At 39.1% G+C, this 17,811-nt stretch overlaps 1 protein-coding gene across 5 annotated transcripts in view; it reads left to right on the forward strand.

Annotated features, from left to right (window-relative positions):
- Positions 1 to 17,811, forward strand: part of ATE1 (arginyltransferase 1) — a 186,414-nt gene that overhangs the window by 11,858 nt on the left and 156,745 nt on the right. For all 5 annotated transcript variants that reach the window (XM_075072503.1, XM_032776705.2, XM_032776700.2 and 2 more), the window contains exons 3-5: positions 1,825 to 1,887; positions 2,793 to 2,896; positions 5,095 to 5,376. In XM_075072503.1, coding sequence (XP_074928604.1) covers positions 1,825 to 1,887; positions 2,793 to 2,896; positions 5,095 to 5,376 — 449 coding nt within the window. The remainder of the gene's footprint in view (positions 1 to 1,824; positions 1,888 to 2,792; positions 2,897 to 5,094; positions 5,377 to 17,811) is intronic.

The following is a 17,811-nucleotide window of genomic DNA, read 5'->3' on the forward strand; positions in this document are numbered from 1 at the left end:
GTTGGGTCAAACTGGAGAAAGTTCTTTTCACAATTCCCTCCACCCCCTTCAAAGTTGGAAGATATGGATGTGGTAACCACCAACTCTAGCATCTCCCTGCATGGAGAAATGAATGAAGATTGTCATAATCTTTAAAAACTGAAATATTTAAAACATATCTGTAACATTTCTGTTATGGATGATATGCAATAATTTATTTGTACAGTATGCATGAAAGAAGAAAACGTATTTCGTTCAAAAAATGTTTCAAGTACTTCTTGTTAGTGAATAAGAGAACTGCCATACAGATATGATTTTTATTCATGTGTCAGCTCTCAAAATTTTCATCAGAGAACTACTGGCCAGAGGCTAACCCTTCTCTCTAGCTGCAGATATGAAAAAATACCCCATTGAGAATCCCAGCTCATGCTCCAACTATCAATAAAAGGGGTGTATTCTAGGACAGTGGTTTTCCAACTTTTTTTCTGATGACCCAGTTGAAGAAAATTGATGCCCGTGACCCAATGGAGCTGGGAATGAGGGGTTTGAGGTATGGGATGGGCTCAGGGCTGGGGCAGAGAGTTGGGGTTCAAGAGTGAGGGCTGCGGGGTGGGGCTGGGAATGAAGAGTTCAGGGTGTGGGAGAGGGCTCTGGGCTGGGGGTGCAGGGTCCTGGGGTAGGGCTGGGAATGAGCGGTTTGAGGTACAGGAGGGGGCTCTGGGTTTGGGAGGGCTCAGGGCTGAGGCAGGGGATTCGCTGCGACCTGCAGTTTGAAAACCACTGTTCCAGGATTCTTGCCAAGGTGCTATCCTTGAGTATTTTTGTAGATGCCATTTTTTGTATCAAACTTTGACTAGTGGGGACGGGGTAATAAATTTGAAGCTGAATTTCTGTATTTGAAGAAGAAATCATTGTTTCACCTCCTTCTGTCCCCTAACCTAGAGTCTTGTGGTTGCTGCAAGGAGGAATGCTACTTTACCTTTTCCCTAGCTTCTATTGTTTTGGTTTTCCTACTCTGTGGATACCAGTACTTGCTTCCACAGTTGCTCATAGTTTTCCCAAGGAGCAGTAGCAGAAGTACAGAATTGCCATGATCCTGATTCTTGTCAGTTTCACTGTTGTCCAGGTCTCTACAGTATTCATGAAATTGACCATTCTAACTTGTCAAGTCATTCCAGCTTGACTTGGTTGTGGCTTGCAAAAGCTGTGAGCAAACAGATGACAATTGGAGGTATAGGTCTGGAGACTCAGAAAAACAGTCCTGTATCAGGAAACATCTGCAATGATAAGAACTAGGCATGTAACTTAAAAAAATAATAATAATAAAAATAGGAATCTCACATTGTGTAGAAATTGTCAGTTTAGGACCCTCCACGCTCCAGGATTAGCTTCGATAGTAATAGGCAAGTAGATTTTTCAAGCCCTATTCTGCTTCTAATTACAGAGAATTGGGGATCACTATAATTTATATTATAGTTAAGACACTTTTTTTAACACTCAGGTAGGAAGGTGTTGAAAAGGTCGATAGAGGATGGGGCTGCATGATCAAGATAAGAGTTTTTCGTAGTTGTGTTTCCGGGCCTCAGATGGCATTATTGAAAGACTTAAATATGACTTGATAAAATTTGAATTTGAAAGTGCTTCGATGTAGCTGGCTGGTGAAAATGCTAAAGTACTTGCTATTTCAGTTTTGTTACTCTATTCAGTACAGGATTTTCATATTTCTTGCAGGAACAGTTTCATGTGTTTTTAGAACAATTTAGAAATTTCAGTGAATGAATTTTGTCTTGTGCTTATAACAAACATCATTACAAGTTTAATGAAGTATTTTATTATAATTTTTAGAAGTGGGAAGTATGTCTACAAGCCCATTATGAATCAAACGTGTTGTCCTCAGTATACAATAAGGTAAGAGTTTATTCCATGTGAATAGTGCCTTTAAAACTGTGTTACAGATAAAAGGAATAATTTAAAACATGACAGTAGTGAGAAAAATCATAACATCTAGGGCCACATGTTTAAAAGTAACTTGGCTTGATCATTTCCAGTTGAGATCGTGGTCATACAGACATGGTTATCCAGGGTGTTTTAGTTCCTCCTGCTTAAAATAATCAGTTGGATGGTAAACCTATTTTTGAATGGTATTGTGTTCTTTGAATGTTAAATAAGACATAAGTGGGTTCGTGCTAGCTACGACAGGCTTCATAATCTCTTTCTATTTTCCTGCACCATCCAGTCATGAATGCATCCTGGCCTATTTCATCTAGCTTGCCAGCTCAGAGCAGCAGTTACGTGAAGGCATACATGAAATGAGTTGTTGGTTGCAGACTGGCTCTTAATGGATGTCTGCATCCTACATGCACTCTTTTTAGTATCCTCAAAAGGGAATACTGTGGATTGAAAAATCATGGAGAATGAACTATCTTTACTTCCTGATAATGGTGGTGGGTAGTATCAAGGAAGCTGTTCTTTGGATAACTGGATGACTCCCAATAAGTTCTTTTCTCAAGCAATAAACTCGCTTTATATTTTTTAATGAGAATGTACTCCTTTATCCATATACAGTTGTAAGAGTGTATAAAGGTGCATATTGTAAAGGCATCCATGTAACAAGGTCAGCAACTTGAAAATAATCCTTTTAATAAAGTAGTTGAGCTAGTCGTTACAAGGGATTTAAATAGACAAGAAATGAGTTATAGTATTTCATACAACTATTTATTTTTCTTTATTATATCTTTCTAGAGTTCTTTGTTTTCTTTTAACTATATTTCTTGTAAAAAAAATATTTAAAAATATTTGATTTCCCATTTTAGATGTCGACCTTTACATTTTCAACCTTCCAAATCTCACAAGAAAGTTCTAAAGAAAATGTTGAAATTTCTTGCTAAAGGGGATTCTTCCAAAGTGGCTGGTGATGGTAAGAAATTCTTGGTTATTGAAAAAGTGTGAGGATTATTCCCACAGAAGAGCTACTGTAGCCTACTATGTTTTTAGAAATAGTTCAGGCCCTGAAAGGGGCTTTGAAAGTTTAATGGGAGGTGTGGGGTAGGTAAGAAGTACTCTAATTTAAAAAAACAAAACCAAAACAAGAAGCTAAAAACAAGATAGAGTCTAGCCTCGGTGTTTGTTGGTTGGATTCCAAATACTGTATCTTTACAACCTGCCCTACATTGGCTACATTGCCCCAGGAGCAGACTAGGAATGAATTGTGACAATTCATCCTGTGCTACTTCCTTTTCTGTCGAGGAGTAAGATTAACTTTTTTTTCATATAGCAGCTTGCTTCCCCCACCATGCAGCTGGCCACTTTCTAGCTAGAGGAGTATCAGGCAAGCCTTGTCTCACCCCTATAACTGAAGTCACAATCTGAACAGGATCAATGGAAGGGTATTTGAGGGTCCCTTATTTTCATATGTGATTACAAGAGCCCCTACTCAATAAAGCTCTGAGAAATTTAAAGAAAAACAAAACTGGCTAATTTTTTTGTGAGCCTTGCAGTTATTTTGTGCTTCCTCTATTGGCTTTGCCAAAGCAGGTTATTAGTACGAGTATCTTTCTTGTTTGAAGTGAGATTAGTTGCAATTGTTCCATTTTAAGAAAGCAAACAGCTGTTATGGTGGATGTGTGGCACAAAGAAGACATTTGATTTTTCAGGCTTCTAAGAGGGTATTGCAAACAAACAATAAATATCTTTTTTTATGTTGGAAAAAACTTGTAAAATGGGGAAAGTGCAACACTGTTTTGGATGTTGCCATGAGCAAAGTGTGAGCTATAATTTATATAATGAAATTCAATCACACAATTTTTTCTATGCCATTTAAGCCTGTTGTTGGCTAGGCAGAGGGAAATTGTAAAGATGGAGAGAGAGGATATGTAGTGCTGTGCATGTTGGAGTCTCTATTAGAGCACTGCGCAAGGTATTGTGGTATTGGAATGGAGACTATTGGTGTCTGCCAGTGTACATGAAGCACAACTACATCATCTAATTGTTACAACCAGGGCCGGCTCTAGGCACCAGCTAAGGAAGCAGGTCCTGGGGACAGCAAATCTGAAGGGGCGGCACTCCATCCGTTCCTGGTGTGGCACTCCGAGTTGTTTTGTTTTGTTTTGTTTTCCCTTCTTCTTCTTCTTCGCTTCACTGCTTGGGACAGCAGGAAAGGTAGAGCTGGCCCTGGTTACAGCATATCTCACATGAGTTAATGCAGGCTCTATTCCCATCAATAAGATAGAATAGCAGTCTGAGTTATAAATAGTTTCAGGCCTAAATCTGCTTCCGAATCTGAGTTTCCCTTGATGCTGTGTGAATAGGCCCCCAGCTCGTTCGGAAGCTGACTGACTATATTGGGTGGGGAGGAGAAACATGATTGTAAAACCAATCCTAAAAAGTGGGAAAAATAGACTTTTCTTGAATATTTTTATTATAATCTTAATTGTTACTCATAACTAAGGTCCTACTTGACTTGTGATGCTGAGGAAATTGCGGATTCTGCAATCTTAGGCTTCAACTGTAGTTTTGACAGTGGGAGCCCTGCCGTGTGTGTGGGACTGACAGTGGGAGTCCAGACAGCCCCGGGCCCTCGCTCTCAGCCCCGGTGGCTGACAGCGGGAATCCCCCGGCTCTCAGCCTGAGGCAGCTGATGGCAGAAAATCACAGAAAAGTAATAATGGACGTTATCACCACAAATAATAAGGTCCATTATTACTTTTCTGCATTTTTCCCTGGCTTGTCTGCAACTCAGCCGCAATTTTTTGACAGTCATCTCACAATTCAAGTACGGCTTTACATGTGACATTAAAAGTTTAAAAAAACAAAATCTGGAAGTGATTTTTAAGTGAACTGTCTCTTTAAGTGTTGGCTGAAAATCCAGTGATATGTTTTGTGTTATGTAATTGCCAAAGACAATTATACCCACTGCCCCCCCTTCTTTTTTACATGTTACTATTTCCTATCTTGATATTCTGAAATTGATTGTGTCAAGATCATAACTGTCTGCATTCTTGCTTGCTGTTGTAGCTTCTAAATGATTTGGATTCACATGAATGTTAATATAATAACCTTGGTGTGGTATGGATGTAGATTGCCTGTCTTACATTGACAGTTTGTCATCTGTCTTAGTTACAGAAGAACCTATGGATTCCCACAGAGAGGATGCTGTTGCTTGCAGTTTTGTATTAAAAAATGAATCTGACATCAGTCAATCTGAACTGAAACCTCTGAGTGTGGAGGAGACGGAGGGGGTGGAGACTGAAGATAATAACGAGGAGGAGGAAATGAAAAAAGAAGTAACTATGAAGAAAGTGGAGTCAGAGCCTCCCCAGATATGTGTAGATAAAGACAGTGCAGGATCTGGTGAACGATCAGATTCAGCTAAACTTGTTCATACAACAACCAAACCAGGTAGCCAAAGTTTCTTTATTTGTCCCTCCCCCCGCTTATTTGTCCCTTCATATTAGTTTTGTTAGAGCATTATACTTTGGCTGGTAAACCTAGGGCTGTTCCTCTTTATTTCGTATGCCCACAGCTGCCGAGGGAACTACTGTCTGTAAATCAAGATATGGTGCATATTGCATGACTTTTTAGTGCTCCCAATATTTTGCCTAGTTCATTGGAGCCCTCCAGCAGGTATTTATGTCCATGGCTGCTAGTTTCTATGGCTGCCAGTTCATGGAAGCTTTGAGAGTCATCTAGGCTCTCCAGCCAAATAGGCAATTGATAAATCTCCCCTCCTGAACAGCAATAGAAAACCAAATTAGTGTCTAAAAAAGTGTACTTCATTACTTCCCTTCATGAAAACTAGTTAGCCAAGGGTTGTCTTCCTTTAGGTGGTATGTCTAGTTATCCTCTAAATTATTTTCTCTGTTATAGTTGCCTGTGTTATTTGTGCACTTTTATAAGTTCTTTTCTTCTTTTTTAGGGGCTATGTTTCTTATGCACAAAAAACATTATTTGTATATATCCAATGGACTAGGGTTGTACTTTCCATTTTCTGTTCAAGGACAAGTTGGGGGTACTCTGCTGCAGAAGCAAAATACTAGTGTTTTTGCACTCCAGAGAAGGATATCTTTGCCTTGGCCTTGAGCCCATGGAAAGAGCCTCTATAGAAGTGCCCCTTGGCTTTTTTCATGTGTTTGGGTTGTAGCCTTATTTTTCTTTGAGAGACTTAAAGGTTTAAAAAACCCCACCCTACTTGATAGTAAAATGTGAGATAATGAAACTGTATTTTTTTATTGTATGTATAGTATTTGCATTTCTCTTCTTTTATACAGCAAAAATAGATATTTTCTAGTTCATTTCACTTTCACAGACTCATGCCTTTGGACAATGCTGGGGATTTTGTGTATCAAACACTGCACGGGAATTTTTGCTAATAGAGTTTTTCTTTGGAATTAAGAAGCAGAATAGTGGAGATATTTTTAACATTTTTCGTAACTTAGTGATTGTTTTACGTTTTTATCACACAGGTTACAGTTCAATCTCTGAACTGCCTTCAAATTTGTTGTTTTCCAAAATATTCACCTTTCAAGGCAGAAACTAAGTATGAGACGTTTATTCCTAAAAAAAAAACCCCGAAACCAAAGCAAGAAACAACAAATTGTGCATTCTAAAGGAATAACTTGAACAGGAGTCCTTCCATACTGAACTCTTCTGTTTATGGGAGCTGTGATATTGCTTAGTTTGGCAGAGGAGCCAGGCAATTTATAGCTCATGGACTAGGTTTTCAAAAATGATCAACCCCCGTGATGGATTGTCTTTATTAGAAAAAAGGGTGTGTTCTTACCTCCTGTTAGTGAGCACATGCTAACTATATTGGGTGAAACCGTAGTGAAGAAAGACAAGGCAGTTTGTAGTTTTCACACATGTTGGCAGGTAAGAGTACAGACTATGGGGGAGCCTAGAGGTTAGCTTTACCTGAAAACGTGTGTGAAAACTACACACTGCCTTCTCTTCATGAATTATTTCTTACATTAGTTAGTGATTGGCTAACGTGAGGTAAACTAAGAATACACCATTTTCTCCTAGCAAAGACTCACCCAGAGAGTGCCAGATTTTCAATGACACAACTCCCATTTAAGCACCTAAATGAAAGTACCAGACTTCTTGTAAAAGTGATCAACAAGAGTATTGGGAAAGCTGCTTGTTCGCCACATCTGTAAATCTGGAGCCAGATTTCTAAGACTTGTTAGAATATGGTGATTACGTTTTTAAAAAAGTTAAAAACTTTTCTATCCCCTTGTGGACATTTTACCAAAAAAACAAAAAAACTAACTGTTAAAAAGACAAAGCTTTGCCATGAACTAAGTGAACTGTTTTCCTAGACCTTGAATGCAAACTAAATAGAAATTGACAGCAGATGGCAGCCATGAGTAATGATTAGTATAAACTGCCTTTTTTTTAAGTCAAGGTACAATCCTCAATTTGTATAAAGAATAACATTGTGTGACACTTTTTAAACAATATAGATGCAGATACAGGAAGTTTGAAATGTAACGTTTGTATTCATTATTTCAAAAATTAAGAACATATTTTAGAAACAGAAATTTCCGCTGCTGTCCTTCTCCTTTTTGGCAGGGCTTAAATAAAATATAAATGTGAGTTACAAACCCACCAAATCTTATTCAATATACCTATAATTTTAAATGTAGTTAGTGTTAAAGGTTACTTCTCTCAATCTGGAAAGTTTTAAACTAGATGTTTAGTTTTTGCCATGGAAAAAGTTGATGTTTTCCATGATAAAATTTGTTTATGTAGAAATAAAAACCTCTTTACATAAACAGGTCATTGTCCTACAGAATAAGCGGTCTGTTTCTGCACGTTTTCATAAGGAAAAAAGGTTTGCATATTTATATAAAAAAAGTTAAACCAATGAATTTGTTCCTTTGCATGGCCGGCCCACAACATTTTGGCACCTAACTCGGGGAGCTCAAGTGATGTCCCCATGCCCTCTCGCTTGGGCCAAAACTTTGAAAGGTCTCAGTTCTGCCTTCTTCCTGTTCTACTTCTCTCATGGTACTGCTCTGCTACCTACCCCAATAAAGGAGAACTAACAACTTAAAATGCCTTGTTAAAATTTTTTAAATAACACTTAACTTTCAAACGCCTGAACAGCAAATGTAACTTTTCTTGTCTGCCTAGTAAACACTGGCATTTTTCTCTGTTTGAATAATCAAAGTGATGCTTTCCATGGCTTCTTGGTTGCAAAGATTTGAACTGCGTCCTGAAGGTCCATAGTCTGGGCCGGCTCATGCTCTATTGAGATGGTTGCAAGGCCGACCAGCCTCTCCTGTGTCATTGTGGAGCATAGATGTATTTTTATTACCTTCAGCTTGGAGAAGCTGTGTTCTCCACTGGCAACTGTTAGGAAGTGTTAGAAGTATGCGCCGAGCAACAAAAGCATTTGGAAAGAGGGTGGTCATCTTATTTGTGCACATATATTCTAGAACAGCCTTTGGAGTTGATCCTGCTGAACTGTATCTTGAAAGGGCTTTCAGTTCATCACCTAAATCACTCGCATCAATATCACGCAGGTCATCATGTGTCAACACTATCTCTAGTGCCCTGCGTTGCTGGTGTAGGTCGTCTTCAGGTATAGTGAGGAGTTCTGGAATATCATACAACATCCCAAATATACTGCTGTGTTCCTTGAGCTGCATGAAACATTCTTCAACTGACTATTGCACAATCTAGCACCTGGTTAAAGAATTTAACTTTGAATTGTTGTTTGAGATCTCTTATGGGATTATCCCGTGCCTCATAATCAAAATGTCATCTTCTTCGGTGACTCTTATATTCTTGAATGGGTGGGAAAATAGCTTCAGTGTGAAGTTCCTCTGCTAACTTCTGTGCGCTCTTCAGAACGTTTTGAAATCCCTCATCTGACTGGTAAGACTGGAGGTATGACTTTGGTTTGTCCAGTTGTTCCATTGCTCCAGATAGATCAAAGTCAACATCTTGGAGTCTCTTGCTTACAACATTTATTTCAAACAGTATGTCATGCCACAACACTAAGCCACAAATTTGAAGTTATGTTTGTTTCTGGTGATTGCATTTCCTTCTGACACTGTTCTCCCATGTCATAGCATTCTCCTCCGTAATGGCAGCTGTGGCATCATCTATCTTCCCAATTTGGTGTCTGATAGGCTTTATCACCTCCACTCGACTTTCCCATTGTGTGGCACTCAGTGGTTTCAGTGGCAGAGAGGATGTTCCCAGATGTTGCTTCAAAATTTCTCTGCGTCAATCGATGGATTGACGCAGAGAAAAATACATAGATACTTTGATTAAAAAAATCAGCAGCCTCACTAGAAGCTGATGCTGCATCACTGACCACCAAGTTCAGTGAATGAGAACTGCATGGGACAAAAAAAGCTCGAGGGTTTAACTCTCGGATCCATGTCTGCACTCCTCTGTTCTTTCCTCTCATGTCAGCTATTGCAATTCCCATATCTTCCAGCTTTTTAAGAAGCACATTTGTCATACCAGCTCCTGTAGTAACATCAATATCAGTAAATTCTAGAAAATGCTCTCTGACAGTCACCAGTGCAGGGACATTTTCACTAGGTTCTGTTGTTGTTACAAAACGCACTGTTAAAGTCATTTGTTCCTTATGACTGATGTCAGGTGTGCAGTCCAGAATAACAAAGTAATATCTTGCTGACTTCAGATCTGCCACAGTCTTCTGTTTGACTTTTGTTGCCAGTAACTGTATGATCTCATTTTGAATCGTTTTTCCAAGGTAGTTGTGTGTGTACGTTTCTTGGGTGGTGACTCTTCTTAGATGCTCCTGGAGTACAGCATCAAACTTGGCCATCAGCTCCACAATTTTAAGGATGTTTCCATTGTTTGGCACATACGGCTGATCTGAAGTGCGACATAATGGTAGGTTTTGGGTAGCAAGCACTCTCACTATGGCAGTGAGCCTTTTCAGAACATTTTACCAGTAAAGAGACTCTGATGCAATCTTTTCTTGATGCTGATCATCTATGGTGGCCTTTAACCTTAGTCTCATCTCAAGCTCTTTCCACTTATGGAATGCTCTCTGATGATTTGCTGCCTTCTCATGACATGCCAAATTTCTAGCCAGATTTTTCCAGTCCTTTGTTCCTGTAGAACCCAGTATGGCTGGCAAATTAGACTTGAAAGAGTTTGCAACGAAAATAGTATGCGGCATTCTGAGTTTTTGAGTACATAAGCCATGGCCTCTCCAGTTTGTCACCATTGGGGATTTCACGCCAGTCATATGTTGGATGGAAACTTCTATTTTCGTTGTCTTTGGGGAACATGAAGTTTTTCACTTGTTTTGGACCATGCGGTACAAGGAAGTCCCTCAGGCTCAAATGGGTCCACAGTCCTGGATCATCTAGGCTTAAGGAACTAAACTCAGCAGCAGCTGTTGCTTGCACCTTCACCACACTCTTCTCTGATCTACACTTTCCTTCAGGAATGTACATGGTTACATCCATTTGAGATGGTGATATGGATGCTTCGGTAGCTGCCAGGTCACGTGCACTCTGACTAACTGGAAGATCAGACATCTCCTCACCACTCACATTCTCACTGGGGCCAGAAGGCTCACCGTGAACATTTGTATCTATGTATCTCAGGAGAGCTCCTTCCTGCTTAGATAGAAAAGCTTCCTTTGCTTGCTTTCTTTTTCTGAAGGCAGCCCCAGAGGGGCGTTTTCTTCTTTTACTCATGACTGTTGTTCTATGCAAGCTATAGTGGCTCTCAACACTCAATTGAAGGGAACAAATAAACAGGCTGGTAGCAAGACCTGAGTGAGGGAAGATATCAGCGTCTTAATTGCCTAACTGGCTCCTACTACTTCAGTTGACTGCCTGTTCTCCTCAAGTGGGTTTAGGGAGGCAGCAGGAAACAGGAAGCTCCCTGAGAAGCTGGTGTTAATCAGTCCAGGCTCCTGGGGGTGCTAGAGAGGTATATAAGAGGCTTCTCCTCCTCTTGCTCCCTGCAGCTCCTGCTGCTTTCTGTTATTCCCTCTCACCTTTTCTCCTGCCTGCCTGTTATGTCTCTTGTGCCTTCCTTTTTCCAGCACAGCACTCCATCATCTCTGTGCATTTAGAGCAGAGAGTGCATATGCACCAGCAGCAGACACAATTTTCTGCGCTTTGGGTCCTAGTGGCGCCCTCCCCCCTGTCTGGCACCTGCAGTGGTTGTCTCAGTTCGCCTCATGGTAAGGCTACCACTGTTCCTTTGCTTATATATTGTTTGTGAAATTTACAGCAGAAATGTGAAATTAAACAGATGCTGAGGACAGGCTAAGTGCTCAAAAAAAAAACCTCTTCAAGAGTATCATGAATATTTTAAACTCTTCTGCTGACTACTTCTAGCATCTAGGGCACATCACAATCCTTGTGGTTTACCAATCTGTCAAATGGGTATAATGATGCTTACTTATCTTTGTCAAGTGCTTTGAGATCTCTAGATGAAAAGTATTATTCGCCTAAACAAAAATGTTAGTTAGCTGAACAATAAGGATGATCACTTACATTGTTTTCATTACATTGGCAGGAATTGCAGAGGAAAAGAGCAGGAGTGTTGGTGGGATGTGGCAGTTACAACTTCCCAATTATTGGCCAGTCATGCCTTTTCCCAAGGTCCTTGGGAAGTCTTCACCCTCCCAGATGTAGTGAACACTGCTCAAGTCCAATAGATTAGAACCCTTCTGGTGAATCATGGCAGGCTTGCCAGTGGAAGAAGCTACCTCAGGAATGCAGTATGGTACCTCTGCTCCTGAGGCACTTCCCTCCCCTTCTAGCAAGCTTCCCATGGTTCACCAGAGGATAGTCCTGGTCTGATGGAACAGATCTGCTGGAGAAAGGACTAACTTATGGGTGGGGGACCATGGGTAGACCACCTGATCCTCTCTGATAATCCAACTGTCTCTTCCTCTTGTCTCCCTCCTGTCCATATCTTCCCCATATCTGTGAGGCAGCATCACCACAGATTTATTCATATATTTAAAAGTCAGAAGGGATCATTAGATCATCTAGCCTGTCCTCTTAAATAGCAGTCCATAAAAATGTTACCCAGTTTCTGCTGTATTGAGCTCCCCTTGGAGAGCCCTGGTTGTGGTAGAGCCTCTGCAGCAGCTATCACACCTTGGAAAGCAAAGCCTATGTGTGTCAAGACATCAACCTGTCCATCTCTGGCTCCCCACAGTATTGAGGCATGGTGTACCTGATCTTGGACAATACAAATTTATTACCTGGTTAAGTAGCATTAGATTAGTGTGCTTATTTCTTCAAAAGTAACGAAAATGGCTGAAGAAGTCTGGGTTCATTTTTTTTTCCTGTGTGGCTCCATTTCGAATATGCATGCATGTCTTTTTTTCCACCTGATAGCAGCTCTGTAAGCTTTTCTTTGCCTGTCTGTGTTGTTTCTGGCCTTCACGTTTTCACTAGCAGTAGACTGCATGAGGAATTTAGCTAACAGATGTATGTTGATGTGCAGTCCAGGAAAGAATCCAACTCACTCTCCCATAGCTTTCTTGATGGTTCAGTGCTAATAGGAGTAAAAAGTAAAGTAATTTGTCACTAAAGAAAGCAGGTACTATTTCTAGAGTCACTTTCTGGATGATAATCCGGATTTGAGAAATCCACTTGCCAGGTGCAACTGGGAAACTTTCCTGGGTGAGCCATGCCATCAGTTTCTGTACAATCTATTTTTAAAAGATAAAGTTTCTAAACTTAACAATTATGAAGATAAGTCTCCCAATGGGAACCAATGCAGTGTCTTGCAGACATGTAGCTACAATGTTTTACTGTTGCACAAAATTTCCCAAATGGTAGCACTGGAGGCAGGCACTGGTGCTATTCAAAACTGAAGAGAACCTAAAAAACCAAACAAGCTCCAGAGGCAGGGAGAGAGTAGGGCAATGGAAGCCATTGTCTTCTCTCGTCAGTTAGGAAGCCCTGATGAGGGCAAGGCAGAAGGAAGAGCTTCCTTCTGTTTAATAAATGACTGGTAAAAAAAACAGTTTTTAAGCCCTTATTTCACTTCAACAAAAAGCCTTTGGCTGACATTATGGAAGCTTTTCTGTCTTTCACTGAGAGTAAAGAGATAGTGCTATCCGCACAAAATTTTGTTACACACACTTTACAGCACCCAACTTTTCCCTAAATTTGTTGCCCGTGCACACTAGGACATCCCACCTCTACCTAGTTCCTAGGGCTCAAGGCATAACCTGGTTGATTTAGGCACCCCTATCCTTTTCCTAGTTCTTTGGGCTCCAGGCACCTAACTTTACTCCTCCGAGGGCTCCGGGCCCTATTCCTCCATGGGCTCAGGGCCCATTCCCTGTCGACTCAGGGCTTAATGTTTTGGGGGTTTTCAAGGTCTTTTACCAGTGAAAGAGCCTTACACAGTAATACCCTACTTAACCTCTATTTATTAAAAATCACCAAAATAGTGCACACTCTAAGCATACAATACAGATGAACTTTTCTTGATGACCAGACAGGATCAGGTCATCTGGGGGACTTCAGCTTCTGTACGGCGTCATTGGTAGGATGTTGAGGGCTGCCAGCTCTGATCTTGGGCCTGTGTCCTGGAGCTGGTTTCCAAGAACTTCCTTTTGGACCCCAGTTAATATAGTGAAACTTGAGTCTTGCTTAGCTGTCCCTTAACCAATCATTTTACTAAAATATTACTAAACAATTTTCTAATCAATCCTAACATATTGTAAAACAATTCTTTAACCAATCCTTCCCCACCACCATTATTGATTTGTACCTAGCAAAATTAGTTATGCAACAGACAGAAACAATCAAAGAACCAGACAGAGGCCATAAAGATAAACAATAGCAAAGTGGGGACCATAAAGAAAAAACAAAAGTAGGGATTTTACAACCGCAACTGTTGATAAGCGATTTCTTACCAGACGGAATGCTATCAGACAAAGTTTTCTTAAACCACCTTAAGATCAGTTTTTTTTTCTGGTAATGGTGGGTACTATTAGGACAGGACTGCCTTCTTAGCTTCCCAATATTACATTGTTTTTAATGTAATTCAGATGTCACATCTGCACATTCCATTCTGCTTCTTGGCTCATGGCTGCAAAGAAAGGTCTCAGACTTACAATGAGAGTATAGAAAAAGGCCTTATCCTTACAGTTGGTTGCCCACAGCCACAGCTGGTTAGATTATCCTTGCTTAGTTAGTTTTTATTCTCGTGTATGTGACCATAGTTGAAATGTTTCATAACTTTGAGACTTCTGATGGTGGCACTTGATTGTCCAGGATACTTCCAAAATTAAAGATAAATATCTTTACAAAATAGTCCCAACAACTAATTCTGAAATGTATTGGTTCCAGGACAACACTAATGGCATCCAAATGTTTCTTCAACAATTTGTCATAAAGTATTTGCTACAACGGTCTCTTTTTTTAATCTGCAAAAATAAATGGCCCCGTTCTTCCCGGTGTGGAAATAAATCCATCTCTGCACTGCCCTCTTGGTCTCTTACAACCCTCTAGCAGTAACGATCTTTCACAGCCACTGACCCAGTTTTAAGGCACGGAAATGAAACATGCACAAAGTAATGCTGACTCTGTCATTAGCTACCCTACCTTGCCATGTAGTTTTGGAAGAAGACAATGTAGCACACAACAGCCTGTTCCTTTCTGACCTTGGACCTTGCAGAGTACCTGCAGAGTCAGGGACAGTATTGTTGCAGAACTGGCACTCTTTCTGTTTCTCTCTCCCCCCACAGCCCACTCACAAAAGCAGAGGGGATCATGAGTGGTACTTAACAGGTAACACTGGCTTATTTGAAAGATATAAAAAAACAATGAAAGGCAGTACCTGAAATGTTGGGAAAAAATCCCTTCTTCACACGGTCTCTCGTGGCCTATAAACATTCTAATTTATAGATTTAGATTTGGCATAAGCAGTTAAAATTGGTGTTTCATTGTAGGCAAACTGGTGCTGGTAATGAATATACAACTTATTTAAGGATGTTTTGTTGAACATTTTGTTTAAGTGCTCCTATGAGGAAAGCACAGGAAATAGCTGTTCTTTCTTTGAACTAGGGGAAATCAATGTTAATTTTCCAGCTATTGATATTCCCCATATCTTGTGTTCTTAACATTGATAGCTTTTGCCTCATTGTCAATATCATACTTATAAAATGAATGGTAAAATGGAAGATTACAGTTTCTTAAGTTCTGACTTCATTTTGTTGTATAAAAGCAAATGGAAATGAGACTACAGATCAAGAATTTCCCCGCTAAGTGATCTGGGTCTTGCTTCATTTAAGTCTTGGACCAAGGCCAAAATATTACTGCTGAATTGCAGGATCAGTCACTTTTGAAAGGTTTAATATCTTGGCCAAAGAAGCTAAGTAAAAAAAATAATAGATTTAAAAAGAGTGGAATATTTTCTCCAATTTTCTTTTTCCAAGTCTTATGTTTTCTCCAGTATACGTAGTTGGACTTCATCAAAAACCATAACACAACAACTACCACCACCCATAATAAAACAATAACACAACTTAATGGAAATTTTTTGTCCAGCCCTGTGTATCATTGCACAATATCTGTAGAGCTTGGGTAGAAAGTAGTGAGTTAATTTTTAACCCTTTAGGTTATGGAAGTATTCAGCACCCATTATTTTTAATGAACAAAAGGGAAAATTATAATTTGTATTGCCTTAATTTATGTACCTTCAGCATTTGTTCGTGAAAGACCGTTTATCTGTAGCATGTAGCTACTGGTTTTAGACTCACTATCAACCATGAAAATCAGAAAAATTCTAATAAGGGGTCTGGACTCAAGCATTTTGCTGGTTTTTCTCTCCAGAGGGACCATTTCTGCGAAGGGAGGCTTTCTCTTCATTTGTTTCTCTGCATCATTCCATATATATGTTTTTACCAAATGCACTAGTAGAAGGGCCCCTTTGTACCTCTGGATCAGAGGGATATGAATAAATGTAAATGATTGTCTCTTATACTAGAAATTGAAATAGGCCTGTTATAGTTTATTTAAACTCAGACATACAGTTCAGCTTCATGTGAGATAGGAAAGTGACATATCTGAATGTTTAGAAAAGGTGTCAGTGGGAAAGAGAGGCAGAATTTGAAGGTGAACAGGAATTCAGTGAGTCTAGTCATAAATTAGCAGCTTTAAACAATGATTAATATTGAAAATATTAATTTTGAAGTGTATAGAAATACTTTAATACCTTTCCAGTGAAAAGCAGGAGAAAAATTTTATTAGCTCATATCTGTAAGTATCAGGAGAGTTGTAATTACTGTAAGCAATGTGTTGTGTTTCCTGCAGCATGATGAGTCCAATGAAATTTAAGAATATACCCTGTGAATTAATAACTGTGACTTGCATGAATACATGTAACGTTCTGCATTCTATCAGATGTCTAAAAATGAATATGCTTTCTTAAAGGCATAATTAATAGGTGTAAGATTTTTCCATTTTAACTGTTTGATGTTGGTACTCCAATATGAGTCTTACTTCAAGTGTTTTTACAGGTACAAAGCTTGTATATGGTTGGAAAAAGCTTTAAAAGGCTTGATTATTTTTGAAAAGAAAAGCTCACTGTAAAGCATATAGTATTAGATATTTCTTCTGTAGGTAAAAAAAAAATCTGAATTTAAATATGATACATATAAAAATTGAGATTTTCACAACAATGCTAAGAATATTTTAACTTTTTTTGTAGCAGTATAATACATATTACGGCTTATGTGCCATTTTCATTTGATAAAGAAGAACATATGTTTAATAAAGGGGAAGTGAGAGTGGTTGGTAGTTTTTTCAGATCTTGTAAATTACATAAGTACTAGAATATCAAAATGCTGTATGTTCTAGAGAGACCTGTTGTAAAATATTGTCCCAAGTGTCTTCTATACATTATCCTGTTTCCAATGTGACTTAAATAAGATAAGAATGATATTTTGAATATTTATTTGCTTCTGAAACAAATGGAAATGCTAGAAATGGAAATACAAGAAAATATTGTGAAATTATACATTATTGTACAGTTCTTTTTTTCATAATTTAGAGTTGTAGATACATATTCAGACAGTAAAATTTTCAAGAACATTGTAGTCTCCTTCTCAAAGTGATAAGGGCACTTAAGAGCTTTTAAGTCCCATTGAAAGTCATTTTTAAGTCAATCACTTCTGAAAATGAGAATTAAACTCCAGTCAGTTATGCACTTCTGAAAATTTTACTTAGTATTCATGATCAGTTTGTAGTAGTGAAGCACTACTTTTCTCACTTATGTTATAATAAATATGGTCCAATAATCTTTAAGCTATTACTAATGACTCTTTCCCATACACATTCCTCTTATACATCTGTCTTCTTTCCAAAAATAAATACTATTTCACAACCAGACATAAGAAGTAACCAATATGAGCCAACATAACAATGTGCACATTCAAAATACTGATGACAATGGGGTGGCAATATAGTTATTTAAACCTTTTTAAAAGTAGGCAAGGTTGTTAGTACTTCAGACTACACACTTACCTGGCCTTTAATTCTTATCTGCTCTGCATATTAGAGCTTTGGTGATGACTATATGTATGTAGCAAAGGGTTTCCTGGCAGCGTGAAATAAATTGATTCTACTTTGTGTCCTGTGCATGATTCTGTCAGGTTGCCCTCTGCGTTGCTGATGCAATATGTCAATTCTCAGTTGGTGGTGACAAGTCTTTCCAGTGCCTCAAGGTGATCCTTTTAGTTGCTTGGCTATACTGTTGTTTTACACGGTGCAGCTAAATAGGAGCAGGCCTTTTTTTGTGGATAGGTGCGGTAGTGATTTAAGCACAGTGTATGTCAGGAATTGGGCAGTC

This window comes from Chelonoidis abingdonii, chromosome 15, assembly GCF_003597395.2.
Source record: "Chelonoidis abingdonii isolate Lonesome George chromosome 15, CheloAbing_2.0, whole genome shotgun sequence".
Taxonomy (NCBI): Eukaryota; Metazoa; Chordata; order Testudines; family Testudinidae; genus Chelonoidis; species Chelonoidis abingdonii.